We start from the raw sequence: 23,399 nt of genomic DNA, 5'->3' as shown, positions 1-23,399 counted from the left end.
CTGCCCTGAGTAGCCCCACTCTGTCACACGGGACATGGAGGAACCACCCTTAGACATGAAAAACCAACTTCTGGAGAGGGCCAGCGTGGGAGAGGGGGGAGACAGCACAGACTGAAAGCAGGACACAGCACAGATTTACAAATAATTGTCTTTAAATGCAGGACATCTGGATGCAAAGAGTTCATTGCCACTGCTGTGACAAGAGCTGACCAAATTAACTTGGAAATTGCTGCTCGGTGTGTTTTCTACTCTGGACTCGATTGGATTTTCAATGTCAACACCGGCTAGCTGAAAACAACCAATACAAGTTCATTTCCCTTGACTACAAGAGAAAAAGTCTCTTGAAAGGATGGCCACACTTTCTTATGGACTCCAGAGGCTCCCTACTTTTTGTTCCAGACCATCAGAGCAAAAAAACTGTGGGAAAATAATGCAGTAACAGGAAGGGCAAGAGAAATTAGAGAGAAAGGCAGGAGAAACAAAGAAAGGATGAAGTTCTTAGATTAGCACAGGATCGGCTGAGGTCAGACCTAAACTGGGTAATTATTACTGAGAAAATTAACAGCCAGGCTCATTTTGCAAAGCAACAGATAAGTTTGTATGTGTTTGTTTTTCACGATGAGTAGCAAAGGGCACCTGGATCCCTCTCAACTCTGAAGGGTGTGGTGCTTGTTACCAGCTCGTGTTTTGTGAGCGAACAAGGAGCTGAGGAACTGAGGATTCCAAATGTGAGAGAGCCAGGTGCCTGCTTGGAGGAAAGCCTTCCCCACTGCATACCCAAGGATGTCAAGGCTTGGGTGAGCCAGGACTACAGGTTTGTTTTCCTCTCAGAAGTGATAAAGCTTGTGTGGGTTATTCCAGGGAGTCTCTTGGAGATGGCAGGGAGTGATGGAGCAGCTCTGCAGGGTTTGGGCCCCTCACCCTGCGACTGCTTCAGCTCCAAGAGGCGCTAAAACTTTCTCAAACTGTTCACCTGTGAGCGGGACTGGCTGTGATGTGTGGACTTCTGAGTGGCACTAAGGAAAGAGAGCAGCAAACAGAAACCTCAGCACCACTAAAACGACAGCAAGAACACCTGCTATTTGTTGTGGCAGCCTGGAAGTGTTGGTCTCATCCACTGGATTTGCTTCCCTGCTGTGAGGTGAGATTGTTGACCCACTTTGGCTCTGAGTCCTGGAAGGAAGAAAAGGTTGCTCAACCCAAAGAGTGTGGGGGTGATGCCCAGAGAAGCTGTGAATCCCTGAAGTGTCCAAGGCCAGGCTGGACAGGGCTTGGAACAACCTGGGATTTGGAAGTGGAAGGTGTCCCTGCCCATGGCAGGGGATGGAATGGGAAGAGCTTTAAAATTCCTTCCAACCCAAACCAGCCTGTGATTCAATGTAATGTGACTTCCCTGGTTTCTGGATGATGGATCGGGCTTATCCATAGAGATGTCCTTGTGTAACTGAACCCAGTCCCTGTTTTTGGTGCTAAGCAGCATCTGGGAAATGCAGGTTGGTGGCTGCTGACAGGAACCTGCCTGATTCCCCCTCAGGTTTTTCACAGTGTGGAGATACACTAGCTTTCGAGGAAAAACAGCTCATAAAAGTTGTTGGAGAGGAATAGAAATGTTTGTGAGAGCAAGAAGCAAATCATAGAACACAGATAATTTCCAGGGCAGCTGTTTCCTAAGCCATGAATAGAAACCTTGGGAAAATGGAGAGGGTTTTAAAGTAGGATCTGAGCTCTTAAGCCCTGTGCTGGTGAGAAAAAGGTGTTTATTCAGTTACACTTTTTCTTTACTTGAGGAGCTACCTACTTCAGCCTGGGGTTAATTTAATGTTTTCAGTTGATCAGCTGTTTAAATAAGTACTGGGAGGTTTAGGTTAGAAAAAAACAGGGAGACGTTTGAAAGGTGGCTGTATCTTAAACTCCTGACCTTTGCTTTAATCAAATCATGCTAACTTTGGTTTTCTGAGCTGGCCAAAAAAGCAACTTTGCATTAACTTTGGCTAAAGATGAGATTGTCACCAGAGTGTCTCAGGGCTCACAGTTTGAATTGATTTGCAATGTCACCATGCCAGCCTTCAGGTACTTCTTAGAGCCAAGATACTGGCTGATTCCTGCAAGCCTTGTGTTAAACTTTCAGACACTTGAGGAGTTGGAAACATGGGATTTCTCTGCCTGTTAATGAAGGTGTAATTGCTGCTGAGACACATCCCCATGCAAAGCGCAGGTCAAGAGGAAAATAGCCTGAGGCAGCTTAATCAAGGTGTAAATGCAGATTGTGCTCCCCTAGGCCCAGCCCTGTGCTCTCATGTTCTCCCACAACCTCTGCGATGATCCTTACACAATTTAGGATTGGATTCCCAGGTGGATAAGGCAAGTAGGGCCAGTTCTGTACAAGCTCGAGCTCCTTCAGCTCAGAGCAGCTGCTCCATGGGACCACATCAGATCCAGCAGAGAGAAGCTCTTATCTGGAATGAGACCACTGTGCCCTATTCCCCTGCCTGTGGAAAACTATGGAAGTGGTGTAACAAAAGGCATGTGGGTTCCTTGTCTGAGAAGGAATCTGCAATTTGAATCTCTTCTTCTCTCTCCCTCTCCCAGGAATCCTTTTTCTTTTCTTACCTGTTGAGCAATGGGTTCAATAGGCTTTGCAGAACTATTTCTTCTTCTCCTAGGATTATGTTGCTGAACAGTAATGACCAACCCAGGGCTTTACTGGTGTGTGTGTGAACAGGCAGATTTCATTTCCCTCTATGACTCACTTTACTCTTGTTTACACTCGGCTGCTGGGCACTATTCAAAGTGAAATAGGAGAAATTCCTCTGCAATCTGTAGAAAATGTAGCCAGAAAAGAGACTGAAGAAAGGATAATTACAGAAGATTTTTCCAGGTGTGGAACATGTGATTTTCACCTAAGAGGAGTGTGAAGACAGGAGCTGGCAGGGATAAAGTGAGGGCAGGATGTCTCTACCCTTGTAGCAAAGTTAAAAATTCTGTGCAGCTCAGAGACCCTCAGGATATAAAAGTAAAGACTTATATTGTGGAACCAGCAAGAATTTGCCTCTTAAATCTCAAACTAGCAGCACTCTCCTGAGCTCTACTGTGATAGAATACCCTAGATATAATTTTATCCTAATATTCTAGTTAATAATATTATTCTTTGCCTTGTTTATCAAGTGTAGAGGGCTCTCCATAAGGCTGTCAAAGAGCATAAAAGAAATCTGAAAGAAGAAAGAAAAATCTCGCCCCTCCAGCTCAAAGACATTGTGCAGAGATATTGCATGACCACAAATCAGAAGTGAGGGAGCAATTTCCTTGGAAAGAGATTTGTGTCCTGCTTTGTGCCTGGAAAGAAATGTCCAGTGTTGCCATTTTAGAGATTGCATGTTGACTATCAGAATAGATTTCTAGATTACCTTTAAGACCCTGCAGGACAATTCTGGTAAAAGCAAATGTCAAGGAGTATGAATGAAAAGTTATCTGAGTTCTGCATTCAAGTGTCTTTCACCCAATCCGGGATTGTAAGACTATTTCTTGCCATTTCAAGGTGACATTTCTATTTCACCCCTCAAACAGCAGTAACCTAACACAGACAGCCAGTTTGGAAATAATATGTCATGAAAATACAGCTAAAGTGAATAAACTGATGCTGTTGAGCCTGGAGTTAAAAATACGAAAAAATGACAAATGACTCTTAGGTTTTTGATCAGATAAAAAAAAATAGATTTCAGATACCATTAAAACGAAATCAAAACTGGATCTGGTTGGTGGTTAAGACACATTCACTGAGGACAGTAATTTCCATCTGGCAGATGAAATCCCCTTTTTGTTTGGTTTGTTACAAAACCTGCATTAATTCAAGTAAGTCTCTATCAAGGTTGTTTGCCTTCAGCCTGTGGAATACAACTGCCCAAACCTGAATGGATTAAATTATTCCCAGAAATTAAAAAAAAAAAAAAATCAATAGGAATAAACTTCCTAAAACAATAGAATGACTTTTCACTGGGAAATGTACAATTTGTAGGCAAAGGAACATTACCTTAGGCAGTGTTTTTTTCTTAGCACAGTTGATCCCCCCCACAAAGACCATGTTGGGCATCACTGGCCTGACGTACTCGAACACAAAGTCAAACCTCAGGAGCCAAACGGCAGCAGAGTTCACGAGGTCCATCAGGGACACATCCCTCTGAAGAACTTCTGAGGAAAGCTTAAGTGCTTCTCCATAGAAACTGTTACAGTACTCAAGCTCCAGGAGTAAAATTAGGGCATTTTCCACCCTCTGGAAAAAATTCATGTGGTCTGAGTTGAAGCTGAAGAGTCTCGGGATGTAGGACGGAGGGCTTGGGCACTGTGGGGCTGCGAAGTGAAGGTTGCAACCAAATCCCCTCATGAAGAACACAAAGGGAAGAGAGAGATGATGAGCCAGGATGGCCCCACACATGAAGGCCGGATCTGTCAGGATGGCATCAAAGCTGCTTTGGTTGAGGAGCCTCAGGGTCTCCTGGCTGCGGAACAGGTCCTTGCACTGCCCAAAGAAGGTGCTGAAAACATCCACCGAGGCCTTGTACATCGCCAGGGCATTGAGGGGGAAAGGTTTCTGCGTCAGGTGCACAGCGACGTATTCCTGGAAGGCGTTATCCAGCTCTTCCAGGGTCTGCCTCACCGGGTACGTGAGTACCTTGTAGGCCTGCGTCGTCTCCATCTGCCAGCTCACCTCGGGAACCAGCACCACCACCTCGTGTCCTCTCTCGCTCAGCTCCTGCACCACTTCCTGCATGCTCAGCCAGTGGCTTCCCACCATGGGCACCACCAGGAGCTTCCCTCCATCTGAGAGGCTGGGCAGGAGGAGGAGGATGGAAATCCAGGCACTGCAAAGCCTCAAAGCCATGTTGCTGCACTTGGAGTAGGGGCAGTGGAAGAGATTTCTCCTGTAGGTGGTACCTGAAGATTCTTTGGAAAGCAACTGATGGGTGGATTTGTTGCACTGTGCTCTTTGATCTTCCTGTTATTAATGATTCACTGCTTTGGATTGTGGGTAGTTTGTTTTGCCTTTTCCCTCCTTACTTGGAAAGCCGAGATTTGGTGATCTTTTCATTGCTGAGTCACTGGAGTTCCTCAATGTTCCATTAGCTCCTCAACGTGCTACTCGGACCCCTCAGGACTCCTCATATTTGTTGTGTCTTTTGTTGCACCTTGGCCAGGACCCAGGGAGGCAGTCTTGGTGTGAACAACTCCCAAGCCCACAGTAACAAAAGGAAAAGAGCCTCTCTGTGTTGGAGACACGGATGCTCAGGTGATTCCTCCAGGGATGGAGCAGGAAACCCTCAGGACAAAGCTCAAGGCTCTTCTGAGCTGGCAGGAGTCTCCTCAGTGCCAGGGACACCACAAAGAGGTGCTGAGAGGGGCTGACCTCTCTCTGTATAGCCCAAGCTCTCACTTTACAGAGTTTTTCCCCAGGCTGGGAGGTGGGCCCTGGGTAGCTGAAAACTCCTCCCCACCAGGCATCAGACCAGCACTAAAAGTGTTTTAGCAGCCAGTGGAGCCTCAGGTTTCAGACCTGACTCAGCAAAGGAGCATGTTCAGCACACACGGGATTTCCCCAGCCTGACAGCATTGCCATTGATGGCAAAATTAAAAATTCAGGATACTCAGAGCCATGCAGCCTCCATCCCTCAGGCACACAAATTCTCTCCTCTCTCTTCATGCCGCGGTCAATGCACCAAAATGAACTGCATATTTTCCTCATATCAGCCTTATTTATTGATTTTTCCTCTTTTACCAATGTCTTTATTTCTATTGGGAAGGTGGCAGAGGGCAGTTTTATGTCAGGATGGCTTTTCAGAAAACAAAATTTTTAATCTTTAGAGTAGTGGGGAGAAGCTCTGAGGTAAAAGAGACTAAAACACTCTCTGAATCTATTATAAACTGTAAAGGAAAAACATCATAGTAACTACATATGTTCAGATGTTTATAAAACTCGGAACTGGGCACTGGGAAGCTGATCAGTTTAACAAACAGCATTTTCTCACCAAAAAAAAAAAAAAAAAAAAAAAGTTAATTCCTGTATTTTGTGATGGCACCCCGGCTGTTTGCTGAAGTGGGATAAGGAGAGCGCTGTCAGGGAAATGTCCTGCCCTCCCCTCCCTCCCGCTGCAGGACGAATTTTCCATCCAAACCTTCAGTGTGAGGAATGGGTGCAAAGGCAATCCTGGGATGGCTGAAGTTAATCAGTACCTCAGTGTTTGTGAACTTGGCAGAGGCTCCCTCAGCTGGCCTGGTTATCCCAGGTTATCCCAGCCAGGAATTCTGGAATTTGCTGGGTTCAAGGCAGTATGAGATCAAAGACACTCCCTGCTCACACCTGAGCAAAGGGAGAGTGGGAAGTCTGGATTTGGGTGAAAAGGCACAAATTTGGGGGCAGCCCTGTCCAGGGAGGGGTAACATAGCTGTTAAGGGGTTAAAAACTCTCCTGAGCCGAGGGAACTGGGGGTGTTCATGGAGAAAAGGAGGCTCTGTTGCCTCTGTGTCTCCCTGGCAGGAGCTGGGGTGGGATCACGCTGTCTTGCTGTGTCCCAAGGGAAAGGGTGAGAGGAAATGGCCTCAAGTTGTGCCAGGAGAGGTTCAGAGTGGGTATTAGAAAAAAAAAATCACTGGAAGAATGGCCAAGCATTGGAATAATTTGCCCAGGGAGGTGGTGGAGTCACCATCTCTGGAAGTGTCCGGGAGGAGCCTGGATGTGGCACTTGGGGACGTGGTTTAGGGGTGATGATGGCAGTGCTGGCGTGGGGACCGGGTGATCCTGCAGGTCTTTTCCAAGGTGGATGATTCTGTCAGGTGCAGGCTGGGCCATCCCGGGCTCAGGAATTATTAGGGAATACTCAGGAGGGAATTATTAGAGTAGCTACAACACACCGGCCAAGGCTGGAATAAATCCATGACTGGAGATCCCAAACTACCTCTTATAAATCCATGAAAAGAGATCCCCCAGCCCCTCTAATAAATCCATGGCAGGAGATGCCCAATCCCTCTAAAACATCCAGACAGAGATGCCAAAACTGCTATAATAAATTTATAAAAGGAGATCCCAAATCCCTCTAATTAATTAATGACAATAGATCCCCAAGCCCCTCTAATAAATCCATGAAAGGCAATCCCCAAACCCCTGTAATAAATCCATGAATGGATATCCCAAAATCCTTCAATAAACCCATGGCAGGAGATCCCAATCCCACCTAATATATCCATGAAAACAGAACCCCAAACCCTTCTAACAAATCCAGAAAGAGGTCACCAAACCCCTCTAATAAACCCATGAAAAGAGAGCCCCAAACCTCTCTAAGAAATCCATGTCAGGAGATCCCAAAACCTTTCCAGTAAAACCATGGCAGGATATCCCAAATCCCTGTAATAAATCCATGACAAAAAACAACCGTTGGAAAGAGAGGGCTGGCCTTTGTAGAATGCCAGGATGGTTTGTGTTGGAAGGGACCATAAAGCCCATCCCGTTCCACCCCCTGCCATGGGCACACCTTCAGCTATCCCAGGTCGCTGCAAGCCCTCATCGAGTGTGTCCTGGACCACATCCAGGGATGGACATCCCGCAGGCTGCCACGACGCGCTCCTGCCCTCACGGTGGCGAAACTACAACTCCCAGCGTGCCCCGCGCGCCCCCGCCCTCCCCGCGGCCGCCGGTCCCGGCGGGCTTTGCGCGGCGCCACACAACAAATATGGCGGCGGCCGCTGGCCCCTGGCCGTAGGGCCGGGCCGGGCGCGGTGAGTGCGGGCCTCTGAGGGCCGGGGGTCGCCGGCTCGGGGGCTCCTGGCATGGCTTTGTTACAGGGGTTCGGAAGCTCCTGGCGTGGCTTTGTTACAGGGGTTCGGAAGCTCCTGGCATGGCTTTGTTACAGGGGTTCGGAAGCTCCTGGCATGGCTTTGTTACAGGGGTTCGGAAGCTCCTGGCATGGGCTTAGTAGTGGGATTTGGGATCTCCTGTCGCAGACTTATTGGAGGGTTTGAGCTCTCCTGCCATGGGTTTATTGGAGGGGTTGGGGGTCTCCTGTCATGGGTTTATTAAAAGGGTTTGGGATCTCCTGTCACCGGTTTATTAGAGGGGTTTGGGGTCTCCTGTCATGGGTTTATTAAAAGGGTTTGGGATCTCCTATCACAGATCTGTTAGAGGGGTTTGGGATCTCCTGTCACAGACGTATTGGAGGGTTTAGCCTCTTCTGCCATGGGTTTATTGGAGGGGTGTGGGATCTTCTGTCATGGGTTTATTGAAAGGGTTTGGGGTCTCCTGTCACAGATTTATTAGAGGAGTTTGGGATCTCCTGTCATGGGTTTATTAGAGGGGTTTGGGATCTCCTATCACAGATTTATTAGAGGGGTTTGGGGTCTCCTGTCACAGACTCATTAGAGGGTTTGAGCTCTCCTGCCATGGATTTATTAGAGGGGTTGGGGGTCTCCTGTCATGGGTTTATTAAAAGGATTTCGGATCTCCTATCACAGATTTATTAGAGGGGTTGGGGGTCTCCTGTCATGGGTTTATTAAAAGGATTTCGGATCTCCTATCACAGATTTATTACAGGGGTTTGGGGTCTCCTGTCAAGGGTTTATTAAAAGGGTTTGGGATCTCCTGTCACAGATTTATTAGAGGGATTTGGGGTCTCCTGTCATGGGTTTATTAAAAGGGTTTGGGATCTCCTATCACAGATCTGTTAGAGAGGTTTGGGATCTCCTGTCACAGACTCATTAGAGGGTTTGAGCTCTTCTGCCATGGGTTTATTAGAGGGGTTGGGGGTCTCCTGTCATGGTTTATTAAAAGGATTTGGGATCTCCTGTCACCGGTTTATTAGAGGGGTTTGGGATCTCCTGTCATGGGTTTATTAAAAGGGTTTCGGATCTCCTGTCACAGATTTATTAGAGGATTTGGCCTCTCTTGCCATGGGTTTATTAGAGGAATGTGGGATCTCCTGTCATGGGTTTATTAAAAGGGTTTGGGATCTCCTGTCACAGATTTATTAGAGGGATTTGGGGTCTCCTGTCATGGGTTTATTAAAAGGGTTTGGGATCTCCTGTCACAGATTTATTAGAGGAGTTTGGGATCTCCTGTCATGGGTTTATTAAAAGGGTTTCGGATCTCCTGTCACAGATTTATTAGAGGATTTGGCCTCTCTTGCCATGGGTTTATTAGAGGAATGTGGGATCTCCTGTCATGGGTTTATTAAAAGGGTTTGGGATCTCCTGTCACAGATTTATTAGAGGGATTTGGGGTCTCCTGTCATGGGTTTATTAAAAGGGTTTGGGATCTCCTGTCACAGATTTATTAGAGGAGTTTGGGATCTCCTGTCATGGGTTTATTAGAGGGGTTTGGGAGCTCCTGTCACAGACTCATTAGAGGGTTTGAGCTCTCCTGCCATGGGTTTATTAGAGGGGTTGGGGATCTCCTGTCATGGGTTATTAAAAGGGTTTGGGATCTCCTATCACAGATTTATTAGAGGAGTTTGGGATCTCCTGTCACAGACGTATTGGAGGTTTTAGCCTCTCCTGCCATGGGTTTATTGGAGGGGTTGGGGGTCTCCTGTCATGGGTTTATTAAAAGGGTTTCGGATCTCCTGTCACAGATTTATTAGAGGGGTGTGGGATCTTCTGTCATGGGTTTATTAAAAGGGTTTGGGATCTCCTGTCACAGATCTGTTAGAGAGGTTTGGGATCTCCTGTCACAGACTCATTAGAGGGTTTGAGCTCTCCTGCCATGGGTTTATTGGAGGGGTTGGGGGTCTCCTGTCATGGGTTTATTAAAAGGGTTTCGGATCTCCTGTCACAGATTTATTAGAGGGGTTGGGGGTCTCCTGTTACAGGTTTATTAAAAGGGTTTGGGATCTCCTATCACAGATCTGTTAGAGGGATTTGGGAGCTCCTGTCACAGATTTATTAGAAGGGTTTGGGATCTCCTGTCACAGACTTATTAGAGGGTTTAGCCTCTCCTGCCATGGGTTTATTAGAGGAATGTGGGATCTCCTGTCATGGGTTTATTAAAAGGGTTTGGGATCTCCTGTCACAGATTTATTAGAGGGGTTTGGGGTCTCCTGTCACAGACTCATTAGAGGGTTTGAGTTCTCCTGCCATGGGTTTATTGGAGGGGTTGGGGGTCTCCTGTCATGGGTTTATTAAAAGGATTTCGGATCTCCTATCACAGATTTATTAGAGGGGTTGGGGGTCTCCTGTCACAGGTTTATTGGAGGGTTTGAGCTCTCCTGCCATGGGTTTATTAAAAGGGTTTGGGATCTTCTGTCATGGGTTTATTAAAAGGGTTTGGGATCTCCTGTCACAGACTCGTTAGAGGGTTTGAGCTCTCCTGCCATGGGTTTATTGGAGGGGTTGGGGATCTCCTGTCATGGGTTATTAAAAGGGTTTGGGATCTCCTATCACAGATTTATTAGAGGAGTTTGGGATCTCCTGTCACAGACGTATTGGAGGTTTTAGCCTCTCCTGCCATGGGTTTATTGGAGGGGTTGGGGGTCTCCTGTCATGGGTTTATTAAAAGGGTTTCGGATCTCCTGTCACAGATTTATTAGAGGGGTGTGGGATCTTCTGTCATGGGTTTATTAAAAGGGTTTGGGATCTCCTGTCACAGATCTGTTAGAGAGGTTTGGGATCTCCTGTCACAGACTCATTAGAGGGTTTGAGCTCTCCTGCCATGGGTTTATTGGAGGGGTTGGGGGTCTCCTGTCATGGGTTTATTAAAAGGGTTTCGGATCTCCTGTCACAGATTTATTAGAGGGGTTGGGGGTCTCCTGTTACAGGTTTATTAAAAGGGTTTGGGATCTCCTATCACAGATCTGTTAGAGGGGTTTGGGAGCTCCTGTCACAGATTTATTAGAAGGGTTTGGGATCTCCTGTCACAGACTTATTAGAGGGTTTAGCCTCTCCTGCCATGGGTTTATTAGAGGAATGTGGGATCTCCTGTCATGGGTTTATTAAAAGGGTTTGGGATCTCCTGTCACAGATTTATTAGAGGGGTTTGGGGTCTCCTGTCACAGACTCATTAGAGGGTTTGAGTTCTCCTGCCATGGGTTTATTGGAGGGGTTGGGGGTCTCCTGTCATGGGTTTATTAAAAGGATTTCGGATCTCCTATCACAGATTTATTAGAGGGGTTGGGGGTCTCCTGTCACAGGTTTATTGGAGGGTTTGAGCTCTCCTGCCATGGGTTTATTAAAAGGGTTTGGGATCTTCTGTCATGGGTTTATTAAAAGGGTTTGGGATCTCCTGTCACAGACTCGTTAGAGGGTTTGAGCTCTCCTGCCATGGGTTTATTGGAGGGGTGTGGGATCTCCTCTCATGGGTTTATTAAAAGGGTTTGGGATCTCCTGTCACAGATCTGTTAGAGAGGTTTGGGATCTCCTGCCATGGGTTTGTTAGAGGGATTTGGGAACTCCTGCTATGGGTTTATTAGAGGGTTTTGGGAGCTTCTGCCATGAGTTTATTTGAGGGTTTTGGGAACATCTCATCGGTTTGTTAGAGGGCTTTGGGAATCTTAGGGCTTTATTAGAGGGGTTTGGGAGCTCCTGGCTTGGGTTTTTTGGAGGGGTTTGGTATCTCCTGCCATGGGTTTTTTAGAGGGGTTTGGGCTCTGCTCTCATAGATTTATTAGAGGGGTTTGGGAGCTCCTGCTGTGGGTTTATTACAGGGGTTTGGGATCGTTTGTCATCGATATCTTAAAGGATTTGGGGGATTAAATCTTTGGGGATTTCCTGTCACAGATTTATTAGAGGATTTTGTGATCTCCTGCTATGGATTTATTAGAGGGGTTTGGGAATCTCATTGGAGAGTTGTGGTTTATTAGAGGGATTTGTGGATCTCCTGTCATGAAAGTACTAGAGAATTTTGGGATCTCCTGTCATGCATTTATTAAAGAGGTTCTGGGATCTCTTGCCATGGATTTATTCCAGGATTTTGGTGTCTCCTGCCATGGATTCATTCCAGTCCTAGCCCCTGTGCTCTGAGCTGTCCCTGAACCATCCAGAATCCCTTCCAGCTGCTATTCCTGTGTGATTTTAAGGGAAGGAGGATCCAGAAATAAGGAGCGAGGGAGGATTTGGCACTCAAGTGCCTCTCCAGAGTGCTGGGTGGGTGGTGTCTCCTGGATATGGCCCTTTTTTGGGACAAACCATCCACTCAGGAGCTGCTGGGAGGAGATTCATGGAGGAGAAGAATCTAAAGTGCAACAGGCCTGACTGGGAACAGGAATGAGGGCTGGGAGACAGCTTGGATTGAGTGCCAAGCCCAGGAATTCCATCCAGCAGCTTGGGAGGAGGGGCCTTTATAGAGATTTTAAGGCAGTCGAGAGCTGCATTCAGAGGAGGAAAAGCTGATGCAAAGTGATTTATTTGCTATTTATGTTCATGAGGAAAGTGAAACTTTAAAATCTTTCTGCTTTAATGTCTCAGATGAAGGAGTGCCAGGGTTTTGGAGGAGGTGGATAAGGATAATCCAAGGTAGGGGATAGTTCACTTGTAGGAATAAATAACGGCTTTGTGCAGAATGGAATTGTGGTGGGTTTGAATCTGGTGAAAAGACTGCTCAGACCTGTGGTAACAGACATGCTTTTAATTCACCCTTTTTTTGTTACATTAATTTACACTTTTACATGGGTTCATTTTTAGAATGACCAGAATAAGGTCGGAAAAAACCAAAACAAATTCTTCAGTCAAGGCTTCCAGGTTTATCTTGGAGGATTTGAGGTGGATGGGTTCATCTGCATTTTTTACAGTAAATACCTATTGTATATTTTTAAAGGACTCTTCTGCCTTCACAATGTTTGGGGACTTATTTGAAGAGGATTTTTCCTTTATTTCCAACAATCATTATGGGAAAGGGAAGAAATCGAAGCCCAGAGAGTCTGAGCCTCCAGCTCCCAGGGATTTCACCAACCTCAGTGGAATCAAAAATCAGGGTGGGACCTGCTACCTCAATTCCCTTCTGCAGACTCTGCTTTTCACGCCTGAATTTAGAGGTGAGATGCTCAAAACCTTCTTAAAATAATGTTGGGATTGATATTTTAGTGAGACTTGTACTTCTGGTTATTTATTTAAGAAACACAGTGATCTCGGGTGATTTTAGAGAATAGTTCACTTTAAATAAATTATTGCAGAATAAAATCATAGTGTTTGACATTAAAAGACATTACATTTTTAAAGAGGGGACGTTGTCTTTTTAAGTAATAATTTTTTACCAATTGCAGAGGCTTTGTTCTCCCTGGGACCTGAAGAACTTGGCACTCTGGATGACAGCAGGAAACCAGATGCAAAGGTGTTGGGAATTTTCCTGTTCATCACTGTCCAATGCTGATTTGGAGGAATACGGCTGCAGTTCATGTGAAACTTAGGAAAATGAGTGAAAACCTGAATTTGATACTGAGAGGCAGTTTGGGCTGGCTGATACTGGATTTTTCACACCATTCTAAGCTTTCATTGCCTTAAGGTTTTACTTCAGAAATCAGATATGGAGTCTGCTTCTGCTGAGGTGTTCTCCCTCCCACCTCATTCCACCCCACCACCAAGCCCTTCAGGAGGGCTGGAGAGGGACTTGGGACAAGGCGTGGAGGGACAGGACAGAGGGAGTGGCTCCCACTGCCAGAGGGCAGGGATGGATGGGATCTTGGGAAGGAATTGTTCCCTGGGAGGGTAGGGAGGGGCTGGAATGGAAATCCCAGAGCAGCTGTTGCTGCCCCTGGATCCCTGGAAGTGTCCAAGGCCAGGCTGGACTTTGGGGCTTGGAGCAGCCTGGGATAGTGGGAGGCATCCCTGCCCATGACAGGGGTGGAATGGGATGGACTTTGAGGTCCTTCCCACCCCAAACCATTCCACTTGGCTGTGTAAGGTGAGGCACTGTGAACCGAGCCTGACTGCTCGGTGTGAGCTGAGTAATGTGCGTTATGAACCAGGCAGGGGTGGTTTATCCCCAGCTTTGTGGTAAGTAGCCTCTGTTTTTGCTGGAATGGCTGGTGTGAAGGCTGTGTCTGACGTGCTGCCTCTGTTCCCTTGCTGGTGTGCCAGGTTCGGATCATCCCGCTGCAGCTGCAGCGTTTGTTTGCTCAGCTCCTGCTCCTGGACCAGCAGGCTGCATCCACCACAGACCTCACCGAGAGCTTCGGCTGGAGCGGCCACGAGGTGCCAATCTCCATCCCCACACGCTTCTCCCTGCATACAGATGGGTTCTGCAAGTCTGACAGTTAGGAAATGCCTTAAAATCCTTCAAGCTGAGGAGATGACATCGAGTTGGGTCAGCTCTTGGTGTATCCTGTTGGATCTCCACGTGGAGTCCGTGGCAGTTGTTTACAGGGAGGAACAGAAGACGGTTGTTCTCTTAGATACAATTCCAGTTGCTTTTCCTTTGTTTTTACAGGAGTGTTTTTCCTACAGGCTCAGAACTTAGATTGTTACCCAAGTTGAACTGTGTCAGTCAGAGATTAATCTAAATCTAGGGAATGGCTTCAAATTGACAGAGAGCCGGTGTAAATGGAATACTGGGCAGGAATTGTTCCCTGGGAGGGTGGGCAGGCCCTGGCACAGGGTGCCCAGAGAAGCTGTGGCTGCCCCTGGATCCCTGGCAGTGCCCAAGGTCAGGTTGGACACTGGGGCTGGGAGCACCCTGGAATATTGGAAGGTGTCCGTGCCCGAGGCAGGGGGTGGAACAAAATGATCTTTAAGGTCCTTCCAACCCAAACCACTCTGGAATTCTATGATTCTACCCGAGTGAAAGTGTCTTAGATGGGTTGTAGCATAACCAAATTAACAATAATAGATGTAGTACTTTACTACTCAAGGAGTAAATGTATGAGTAGTCGCTGAGACTCTGGGACACTTGGTGTGTTATTTTTAAGCCACAAGCCAAGGACAGCAGTGTTTCATTCCTTCCTGTTTGGGTTTCCCTCCTTGCAGGAGATGAGGCAGCACGATGTGCAGGAATTGAACAGGATCCTCTTCAGTGCTCTGGAGACTTCCCTGGTGGGGACATCGGGCCACGACCTCATCAACCGCCTGTACCATGGCATTGTTGTCAACCAGATTGTCTGTAAGGAGTGCAAGAACGTCAGTGAGAGACAGGTAAAGGTAGGGATATTCGACTGGGAGGTTCGCTTCAGGCTGTTGACTTTAAATGTTCTTGTTTTTAAAGTCCAAAAATAATGTCATCCTTGTTGAGTACCTTGTTGAATCCAGGTAGTGAGTGTTGGTCTTGGGCTGCATTTTCTAAATGGGAGGTAAAAAACCCATGTGTTTTGCATGTTCTTGGTTCACAAGCCCTGCCTTTAATAGATGTAGTTAGCACAGAGTGCAGTGAGGTAACAGCAAAACATACCTTGACAGTCTTTTATGCTCTTTGTAATTTAAAAAAATCACTTTTTAAAAATTAATTTGCGTGACTGTGAGAGGGTTTTTTTTGCCCCTCACTGTGATGAATAGGATGGATATCTTTCTAATCACCACAAACTTACACCCCTCAGAACCTCGTTTCTTGCTGTTCTTTCTGCACAGGAAGATTTCTTAGACCTCACAGTGGCAGTGAAAGGTGTGGCTGGCTTGGAGGAGGCCCTGTGGAACATGTACGTGGAGGAAGAATACTTTGAGAATGACAACTTGTATCGATGTGGAGCCTGTGATAAACTGGTTGAAGCTTCAAAGGTAACACCTTGGGGTGGGATGATATAGGGTTAGTTGGGATGTTAGGAAAAAATTCTTCCCTGTGAGGGTGGGAGGCCCTGGCACAGGGTGCCCAGAGAAGCTGTGGCTGGCCCTGGATCCCTGGAAGTGTCCAAGGCAGGGTTTGGAGCACCCTGGGATAGCGGAAGGTGTCTCTGCCCATGGCAGTGGGTGGCACTGGATGGGCTTTAAGGTCCCTTCCAACCCAAACCATCCTGGTATTCTATGAAACCTCAGCAGGGATGTCAAGAAAAGCTCCTGTGGCTCATTTCCCAAATGTTATTGCAGTTTTTTGTCCCTAACATGGAGTGTGGTATAATTTGGAGAGTATTGACTCATTCAACACCTCTGCTGCACCATGCTCTGTGCATTCTGGAGGATTGGCTAAAAGATAAGTTAAAGCATAAAATAAAAATGTGCAATGAGAGAAATCATGGAAACTCACTTCTGGAGAACCCAAATGAGAGAGAAGAACAATGGGCAGGTGTTGCTCTGTGCAGGGAATGGGATCTGTTGCTCTGTTTTTGTGGAGGGAAGCAGACTCAGGCTGTTTTTGCCCTCTGCCCTTGTCACAGCAGCAGAGCTCCTTGGCCTCTTGCAGGATGGGTGAAATCCAAACTCTGCAGCCCTCTGAATGTGGAAGGAGTAGTTCAAAGGGAAGCTGAGGTCAGGCCTGGTTAATCAGTAACTTGGGAGTTCAGGAGCTCTCAGCAGTGCCTCACATATCTTGTTGCAAGGGCTGGCTGAGGTTTAACTGGGCTGGGTTCAAGGCAGTACAAGGTAATTGTCTGCGTCTCACAAGTGCTCATCCGTGCAGGAGGAGAGTGGGAACTCTGAATTTTGGTAGGAAATCAAAGAACTGGGGGCTGCCAGGCTGTGGATGCAAATGGAATTCCTAATTCAGGGGATTTCTTAAACCCTGTATGTGTTCCTGTTATGGCTCTGCCAGTGGAGAGGAGGATGGAGACATTGGAAAGCCTCAGAAATGTGGCCATGGAACCCATACCTGCTGTCACAGGTGGTACAAGATGGTTGGTTTTACTTCTCATGAGGGTTCTTGATGGGCTCACCCATCAAGTGGTTGGATCTGGATTAATCTGGGATCATTAAAATGGATTATCCTGGCTTTCCTGCCTGAAGCGTGCTCCCCTGTAGAAATGAGGGAGACTTTACCTCCTGGTTGTTCTGTGACTGCCTGTACAGAGCCCATGGGCTATGGAAATGCCAGTACTGACTGGAATTTCACCAATGTCCTTTATTTGCTGTGGCAGGATCAAGTGTGGTGATCACCAGTCAAGGAGGATGTGGGGCTCAACAGGGGGAGAAGATTGGGTCACTTTTAGGTTGTGTCGTTGGAAGGGAAATTGAGAATTAGTGAAGACGTTTCAAAAATGAGGGCACTGATCTTGTCTCTGGTGGTAACAAAGCTTTGGTGGAAAGGGATTTGACCACAGCAAGGTGGAAGCACAGTTTTGTTCTGAGTCTGTGCTTAAAGTGTTTTTTAAATCCCTTCCCAGTCTGCTAAACTACGCAAGCTGCCTCCCTTCCTCACCATTTCCCTCCTGAGGTTCAACTTTGACTTTGAGAAGTGTGAGAGGTACAAAGAAACGAGCTGCTACACATTCCCCATCCAGATCAACCTGAGGCCTTTCTGTGAGCAGGTGGGCACTGTTAACATTTGTTAAAAGTTTCTGTATACTCAGCAGAGAACCCACAGCTCAAGGTTATCTTTTATTTTGCATTTTGTCATGTATTTGAGTAACTTTGGTGTCCTCCTCCGCTTTTGAACTGAGCTACCTTGTAGCTGTGAGGGGGAAGGGTAAAATAATTACCCAAAAGTTATCTAACCTTTCCTTGACAGGAAGATAATTATCTGGAAATGGAAATTGAAATTTATTTTTGTGTGGTTATTCTCTGAGAGCATCATGCATAAATTGACCTATATATGCTTTAGGTGCCTGTAGTTATTCCATTTTTCTCAGGAATCTGTTTGCATTCATAAATATATTTCTGGTTATAGATTGAGCTATGCCATGGCTTGATGACAAATTTTGATTCTTAAACAACACAACAGAGGCACTCTTATGGAACAGACGTTCTTCTTCTTGAAGTGTTGCAATGCAAGCTTGGAAATTTCTCAGTGTTAGAATTTGAGGAAGCCTTTTTCCCCCTCCCCAGTTTTAGAGTTTCTAAGTGTTGCTTGTTTTCTCTCTCCTCTTTTAAACAAAATACGTTTTGTTGTGAGCAAACATTGAAATCGAAAATATTTTGAGTTTCCAGTATGGATCAGAACCCTGCTTGTTTAATAACACTGATTACCTGGGGAAGCTGTGGCTGCCCCATCCCTGAAAGTCTCCAAGGCCAGCTTGGACATGACTTGGAGCCACCTGGGCTAGTGGAAGGTTGTCCCTTCCCCTGGCAGGAACTCAGATGAATTTTAAGGTCCCTCCAGCCCAAACCATTCTGTGATTTTATGATTTATTGGCCTGTGCCTTGCTCTGTGGCTTGTGCCAGTTCTTCCTTGTGTCCCCAGCCCGCAAAGGCCATTTCAGTCTCTGCACGTGCAAACGCACACTGAGAAATCTCTGAAGTGATGCTAAAGGTATAAAGCTGTCCTTGTGCGAGAGACTGACCTCAGTTGTTGTTACAATTATTGTTTTTCTTTTTAAAGACTGAAATGGATGATTCAGAGTACATGTATGAGCTCTTCTCTGTTATTATACACAAAGGTGGCTGCTATGGAGGACACTATCATGTTTATATCAGAGATGTGGATGAATTAGGAAACTGGCAACTCCAAGTAAGTCCTAAAGGCTTTTCTTCCTTGCTTTAGAGGTTGTACTTCTCAGAAAAGTATTAAGAGCTAGTGGATGAATGTGCATCCAAACTTAATTAATATTTTAATGAGGCTTTGTGTGTCTCGCGTCATTGAGAAGGGCAGTTTAACAGAATGTCCTTCACACTCCTAAATTGTGCATGATCATGTCTGTTTGTGTGTGAAACCACAATATTTGTGAGTGTCCTTCTTACCCAGGAAGAAGAGGATGGGCCAATTGAAGAGAAGACTTTAAGAGACACTGAGAATGCCAAAGAATCAGAAAATCCACTGGCAGTCTTAAAAGGGATTTTATCAGAGGTATGGTATGTAAGGAGTTCATTGCTTTGGTTTTGGAGCGGGGGAACCTGCAGGGGGTTGGTGTTTGTGAGAGTGGGCAGGCTTCAGGGTCCAGAGCTCTTCTGAGCTTGGTGTGAAGCATTTAAAACTTGGCTTTAATATTAACAGTGGCTCTTCATACAGACAGAGGTCCTTTTGGAGAATTTCTAAAGCTGCTCACCAAAGCTGTTGCAAAAGGAATTAGAATATCCAGAGCTGGAAGGGACCCACAAGGAGCATTGATCCAGCTCCTGGCCCTACACAGACACCCCACCAATCCCAGCTTGTCCATCCCTGAGAGCATTGTCCTGGAGCTTCTTGGGCTGTGGCAGCCTTGGGAATGTGCCCATTCCCTGGGGAGCCTGGGCAGTGCCCAGCACCCTCTGAGGGAAGACCCTTTCTCTGATATCCAACCTAAACCCCCTCTGAGACTGCTCCAAATGATGCTACTGCAGCTTATTAAAAACCAGGAATGATTAAAACACTTCCAAAATGGCTTCTTTGTGTTGACCCCTTGACTTCTATAGCCTTTGTTACCTTAGTTTTTCATTTCTCTGCAGGAAGAAGCTAAACAAATTCCCGTGGATCAATTAGGGCAGAAATTACTGGAGAAGAAAGGGGTGTCCTGGAATAAGAAATACAGAAAACAATATGGAGCATTACGAAAGGTAATCACAGGTTTGCTAGTCTTGGCTTTAGATAGCTTTTATAATCATTTATATTATTACTGAATAGTCAGGAGGATGATAATTGAGAATATGGACCCTTGGATTAGCATGTGCAAGGAGAGGTTTGTAATGTGAATTAGCAGGCTGGGGAACATAAGATCCCAAGGAGTTGTCTGACTGAGATTTTGTGTATTTTTTTTTCCAGTAAAACAATTTACCAAATGGTTGTTGCATTTTATGATGTGATAAGGAAAATAGTTCATCATTTGTGTTGTAGATAGGTGGAACACTGATGCTTGCTTGTTTTTTGAAGGGAGCTACTTGCAGTTTCCACAAGAAATATTTAAATGTAGGTGTGAAGTGTAGATGTGAGGCTTTTACAGAGGCAAACTGAGAAAATAGATGAGGAAGCACCATAAAATGAGAGTGGAATTAATGGGGTTTGTGTTTCACTTTGAGGACAATCAGATGAGCAGCTTAATACAGGCTGCTGCATTTAAAACTTGGCACCTTCTTCATCCTGTCCTTGCTTCCCTTTCAGTATTTGCAGAATCATTCTCAGATATTCCAGCTGAGTCCTGATGGAAATAAGGTCGGCCTGAAGGAAACACACAAGCTCCTGTTCAAGCTGGATTCTCATGGACAAAATCTCCAGAGCCCTTCCCAGAAGAACGATGTCCAGTGGAACTGTGAGAAAAACTCCCCAAGGCCAAGGGCGGCTTCTGCTGGGTGCCACTGGTTTGATCTGAATGATTCCAAAGTCCAGCCCATCAAGGAGAAGGATATTGAGAAGCAATTCCAGGGTAAAGAGAGTGCCTACATGCTGTTCTACAGAAAAGCTCAGCTGAAGAGGCCCCCTGAAGGTACACAAAGCTCATCTGGAGATCCTGGGGGGGCTTCCTGCTTTGACATTTTTTCTGGAGTGCTTTTTTGTTCTTTCCAAGCTTTATTTTCCCCAGTTTTCCTTATAGTGATCATTTGAAAAAAGAGTTAAGTGAAGATAAAAGGAGGTGGTGACCTGTTGACTGGCTGTAGCTGACTAATTTTTTTTAGCATGCTCCACAAATAATGGCAGAGCATCAAATACAAGTTGTTGCTAATGGCATTTATGTGTTCATTTCCCTTAAAGAAAGGTTGATTGGAAGGAGTAAAAGCTTTTGTTTATTCTTGATATCGTCATGCAGTTGAGTTTTCAGTAATTATTGTACTGTAATGTCTCCTCTTGATAACTTTTCTTGTTTTCCAAACCATGTTTTAAGCCTTTATTTTTTTCTCACAGCACATGGAAATCCAAGGTACCAAATTCCTGAGCACCTGCTGAATGAAATGAATGCTGCTAATACAGAGCTGCAAAAAAAGAGGTATAATGGTGTCACTGTAATCAGCTCTTATCTGCAGGACTCCCAAGGGATTCAAAAGGATAGAAATTCCTTGAGGAGAGTCAGAAGTGAAATGGTTCTGTCAGAGGTTAATTGAAGAATATAATTTCTATATCCATATTCTGCTGGTTCCCTGCCTTCCCTGTTAGCAGGCAGCCTACAGAATTTCAAGGGAAACATACAGTTTCAAATTGTACCATTTTGTGATGAAAATCACTGCAATTCTGGAAGGAGGGTGGAATGCAGTATGTTAATGGTGTTTGTAGAAGGAATTCTGCACTGGGAGAAGGGGGAAGGACTTGGTTTATGGTGAGTTTACAGATAAATGATATTCTCTGCCATAAAAGTGAAGAACTTGTGGTATTCAGGTTGGACAAAACTTTCCCTTGTCTTGAGGGACAAAGGTGCTAGTACACCTGAATCACAGTTAGGATATCAAAATACAGACACAAGAGTGACAGTTTATGGGATATTTCACACAAGTCTGTGGCTACCCCATCCCTGGAAGTGTCCAAGGCCACTTGGATGGGGCTTGGAGCAGCCTGGGGTAGGGGCAGGTGTCCCTGCCCATGGCAGGGGTGGGACTGGATGAACTTTCAGTCCCTCCCCACCCAAACCATCCTGGGATTCTGTTTCTGAGGGAATTCCACTCCTTTATGTTTTTAAAGGTTTGCTGCTACAGCTTCAGACAGGTATAAAGGAGGAGGGGATGTGACAGGGAATTTAGCCCCGAGGGGATCAGTTCCAGAACAGCTGCACAGAAACATCTGTTTGGTGTTAAATTCACCACTTTGTTGTGTTGTTCTCCCAAAGAGCTGAATGTGACTCAGCGAACAATGGCATTGATTTACATCTCCACCTGAGCTCCTGCTATAAATTCCACAATGGGGCTTTGCATCCTTCACTTTCTTGGAAAGAGAGTGTGGTGGATTTGACTATTGACAGAAGGAAGACACTGGGAGACCTTCGGCAGGCAGTGTTCCAGGTACCTGCTCTATCAAATCAACTCAAACTTCATGTTTACTTGAGCCACTGCAACCTTTACAAATATATCTGTGCTGCAGTCTTTGTGTCAAGGATAAATTTTTTCAGCAGTAAATGGAGTTTAGGAGGCTACAAACTTAATATGAGTTTACACAGGAGGAAAGAGTGGTGTGGGGTCTGTTCTTGAAGCCATGAAATTGCTGGAATTTTAACAATGGCGACCTCAAAGTTCACATGAGCTTATTAATGATATTTGGGCATCATGTGCATGGCCATGGATTGACACTGCAGAACTCCAGGCTTATTCTTAATATTTCATTTTGTGGCAGAGCTGTCTTTGTCTTTTCAAGGAGTCACCAGTTAAGTGGCACCAAGTGAGCTTGGGAGCCAGGCTGTGGCAGCTTTCAGCAGATTGTAATTATTGTGAGTGCTGTGAACTACTGCTCACTCTTATTTTACAGTGATAATTTTTCTGGTTATTTTTCCCAACTAGATGTTGGAGTCTTGGGAAGGGGACATGGTTCTCAGCATGGCCAAGCCTTTACCAGCAGGATTACACCTGTACCAGGTGCTTGATGGTAAGAGCACTGCATGCCAGGCTTCCATGCTATTGCTGTATTTTAATTTCTGCAGCCATTAAAGATTTCATTGATCAGCCATCCTGGAGATGTGTATTACTGAACACTCTTCCAGCTCAAACTCATGTTTAATTGTTTAAATTATTTATTTCACTCTTATTACTGGAATGAATGATTTTGAGACTTGGCTGTGAAATCTTTGTTGTGAAATGCAGATCTTAAGCACATTTGCTGACAAGAATGTATCAGTCTGTGTCTTGCCCTTGATTTGCTTGTGGATGTTTGCTTTCATAGGATTGGCCTATTAGGTGTAGGAGAGGGTAGAAGAGAGGAGCCAGGGTGACATCAAAGGAAAATGTAGGTTAGACTTCATCTGAAGTAGGAATTTTGTAGAGGGAAATGCTCATATACAGAGTTCATTAATTTATTAAGGGTACATCAGTTTTTCAAATTGTCATTTTTGTCTCCAGCTTTGCTTTGTTAGGCAGTTCTAAGTGTCAGTCTTTAACAACTTTATTCAGTAACTTTTAAATCTTATGTTCTCTGTGGTCAGCTTCAGAAAATCACTGTTGAACCAGAACACAACCCAGCTCTCCACGGTGTTAACATCAAAATAGAGACACTCAGAGCTGCTCTAAATATTCCTCCCCATGCTTGTACAGTTCTTTAAGTGTAGTGACTTTTAAAAACTTGCTGACCCTGTTTGTGTGTCTTGTGGGGAGGAAGAACTTGATGATTTGCTCCTGTTTTTTAGGAAATGAGCTGACCCTGGATGGCATTGGGCTGGCTGATGGAGCAGACATCTTCGTCTGGAATGGGAAAGAGGTAAAGGAACCAAGCACTTCCTTCCTTGTCATCTCTGAAGAGATTTGACTTTGCAAGGTCTCCTAGAAATCCTGTGCTGCTTTTGTAGTTTTTTCATCTTCCTTTTAATATTAAGGCTTCTGCT

General features: G+C 45.5%; 2 protein-coding genes across 4 annotated transcripts in view; one reads left to right on the top strand and one right to left on the bottom strand.

Annotated features, from left to right (window-relative positions):
- The window catches only part of LOC137477496 (UDP-glucuronosyltransferase 1A1-like), a 42,771-nt gene extending 37,821 nt beyond the window's left edge, over positions 1–4,950 (bottom strand). The window contains exon 1 of the mRNA XM_068196674.1: positions 4,028–4,950. Within this exon, the coding sequence (XP_068052775.1) occupies positions 4,028–4,876 (849 nt within the window). The 5' untranslated portion in view covers positions 4,877–4,950. The remainder of the gene's footprint in view (positions 1–4,027) is intronic.
- Positions 4,951–7,684: 2,734 nt separating this feature from the next.
- The window catches only part of USP40 (ubiquitin specific peptidase 40), a 28,459-nt gene continuing 12,744 nt past the window's right edge, over positions 7,685–23,399 (top strand). The window contains exons 1-15 of one of the 3 annotated variants that reach the window (XM_068196668.1): positions 7,685–7,761; positions 12,785–13,001; positions 13,230–13,297; positions 14,044–14,157; positions 14,929–15,093; positions 15,523–15,669; positions 17,205–17,348; positions 18,359–18,487; positions 18,722–18,823; positions 19,402–19,509; positions 20,051–20,372; positions 20,789–20,870; positions 21,702–21,873; positions 22,366–22,450; positions 23,205–23,275. In XM_068196668.1, the coding sequence (XP_068052769.1) occupies positions 12,803–13,001; positions 13,230–13,297; positions 14,044–14,157; positions 14,929–15,093; positions 15,523–15,669; positions 17,205–17,348; positions 18,359–18,487; positions 18,722–18,823; positions 19,402–19,509; positions 20,051–20,372; positions 20,789–20,870; positions 21,702–21,873; positions 22,366–22,450; positions 23,205–23,275 (1,908 nt within the window). In that variant the 5' untranslated portion in view covers positions 7,685–7,761; positions 12,785–12,802. Of the gene's footprint in view, positions 7,762–12,239; positions 12,484–12,784; positions 13,002–13,229; positions 13,298–14,043; positions 14,158–14,928; positions 15,094–15,522; positions 15,670–17,204; positions 17,349–18,358; positions 18,488–18,721; positions 18,824–19,401; positions 19,510–20,050; positions 20,373–20,788; positions 20,871–21,701; positions 21,874–22,365; positions 22,451–23,204; positions 23,276–23,399 lie in introns of those variants that run through there. The other 2 variants (XR_011001027.1, XM_068196667.1) reach the window with 2 other exon arrangements.

The sequence above is a fragment of the Anomalospiza imberbis genome, chromosome 7 (assembly GCF_031753505.1).
Source record: "Anomalospiza imberbis isolate Cuckoo-Finch-1a 21T00152 chromosome 7, ASM3175350v1, whole genome shotgun sequence".
Taxonomy (NCBI): Eukaryota; Metazoa; Chordata; class Aves; order Passeriformes; family Viduidae; genus Anomalospiza; species Anomalospiza imberbis.
The sequence above is the reverse complement of the archived record's forward strand: the minus strand, read 5'-3'. Positions and strand labels throughout refer to the sequence as shown.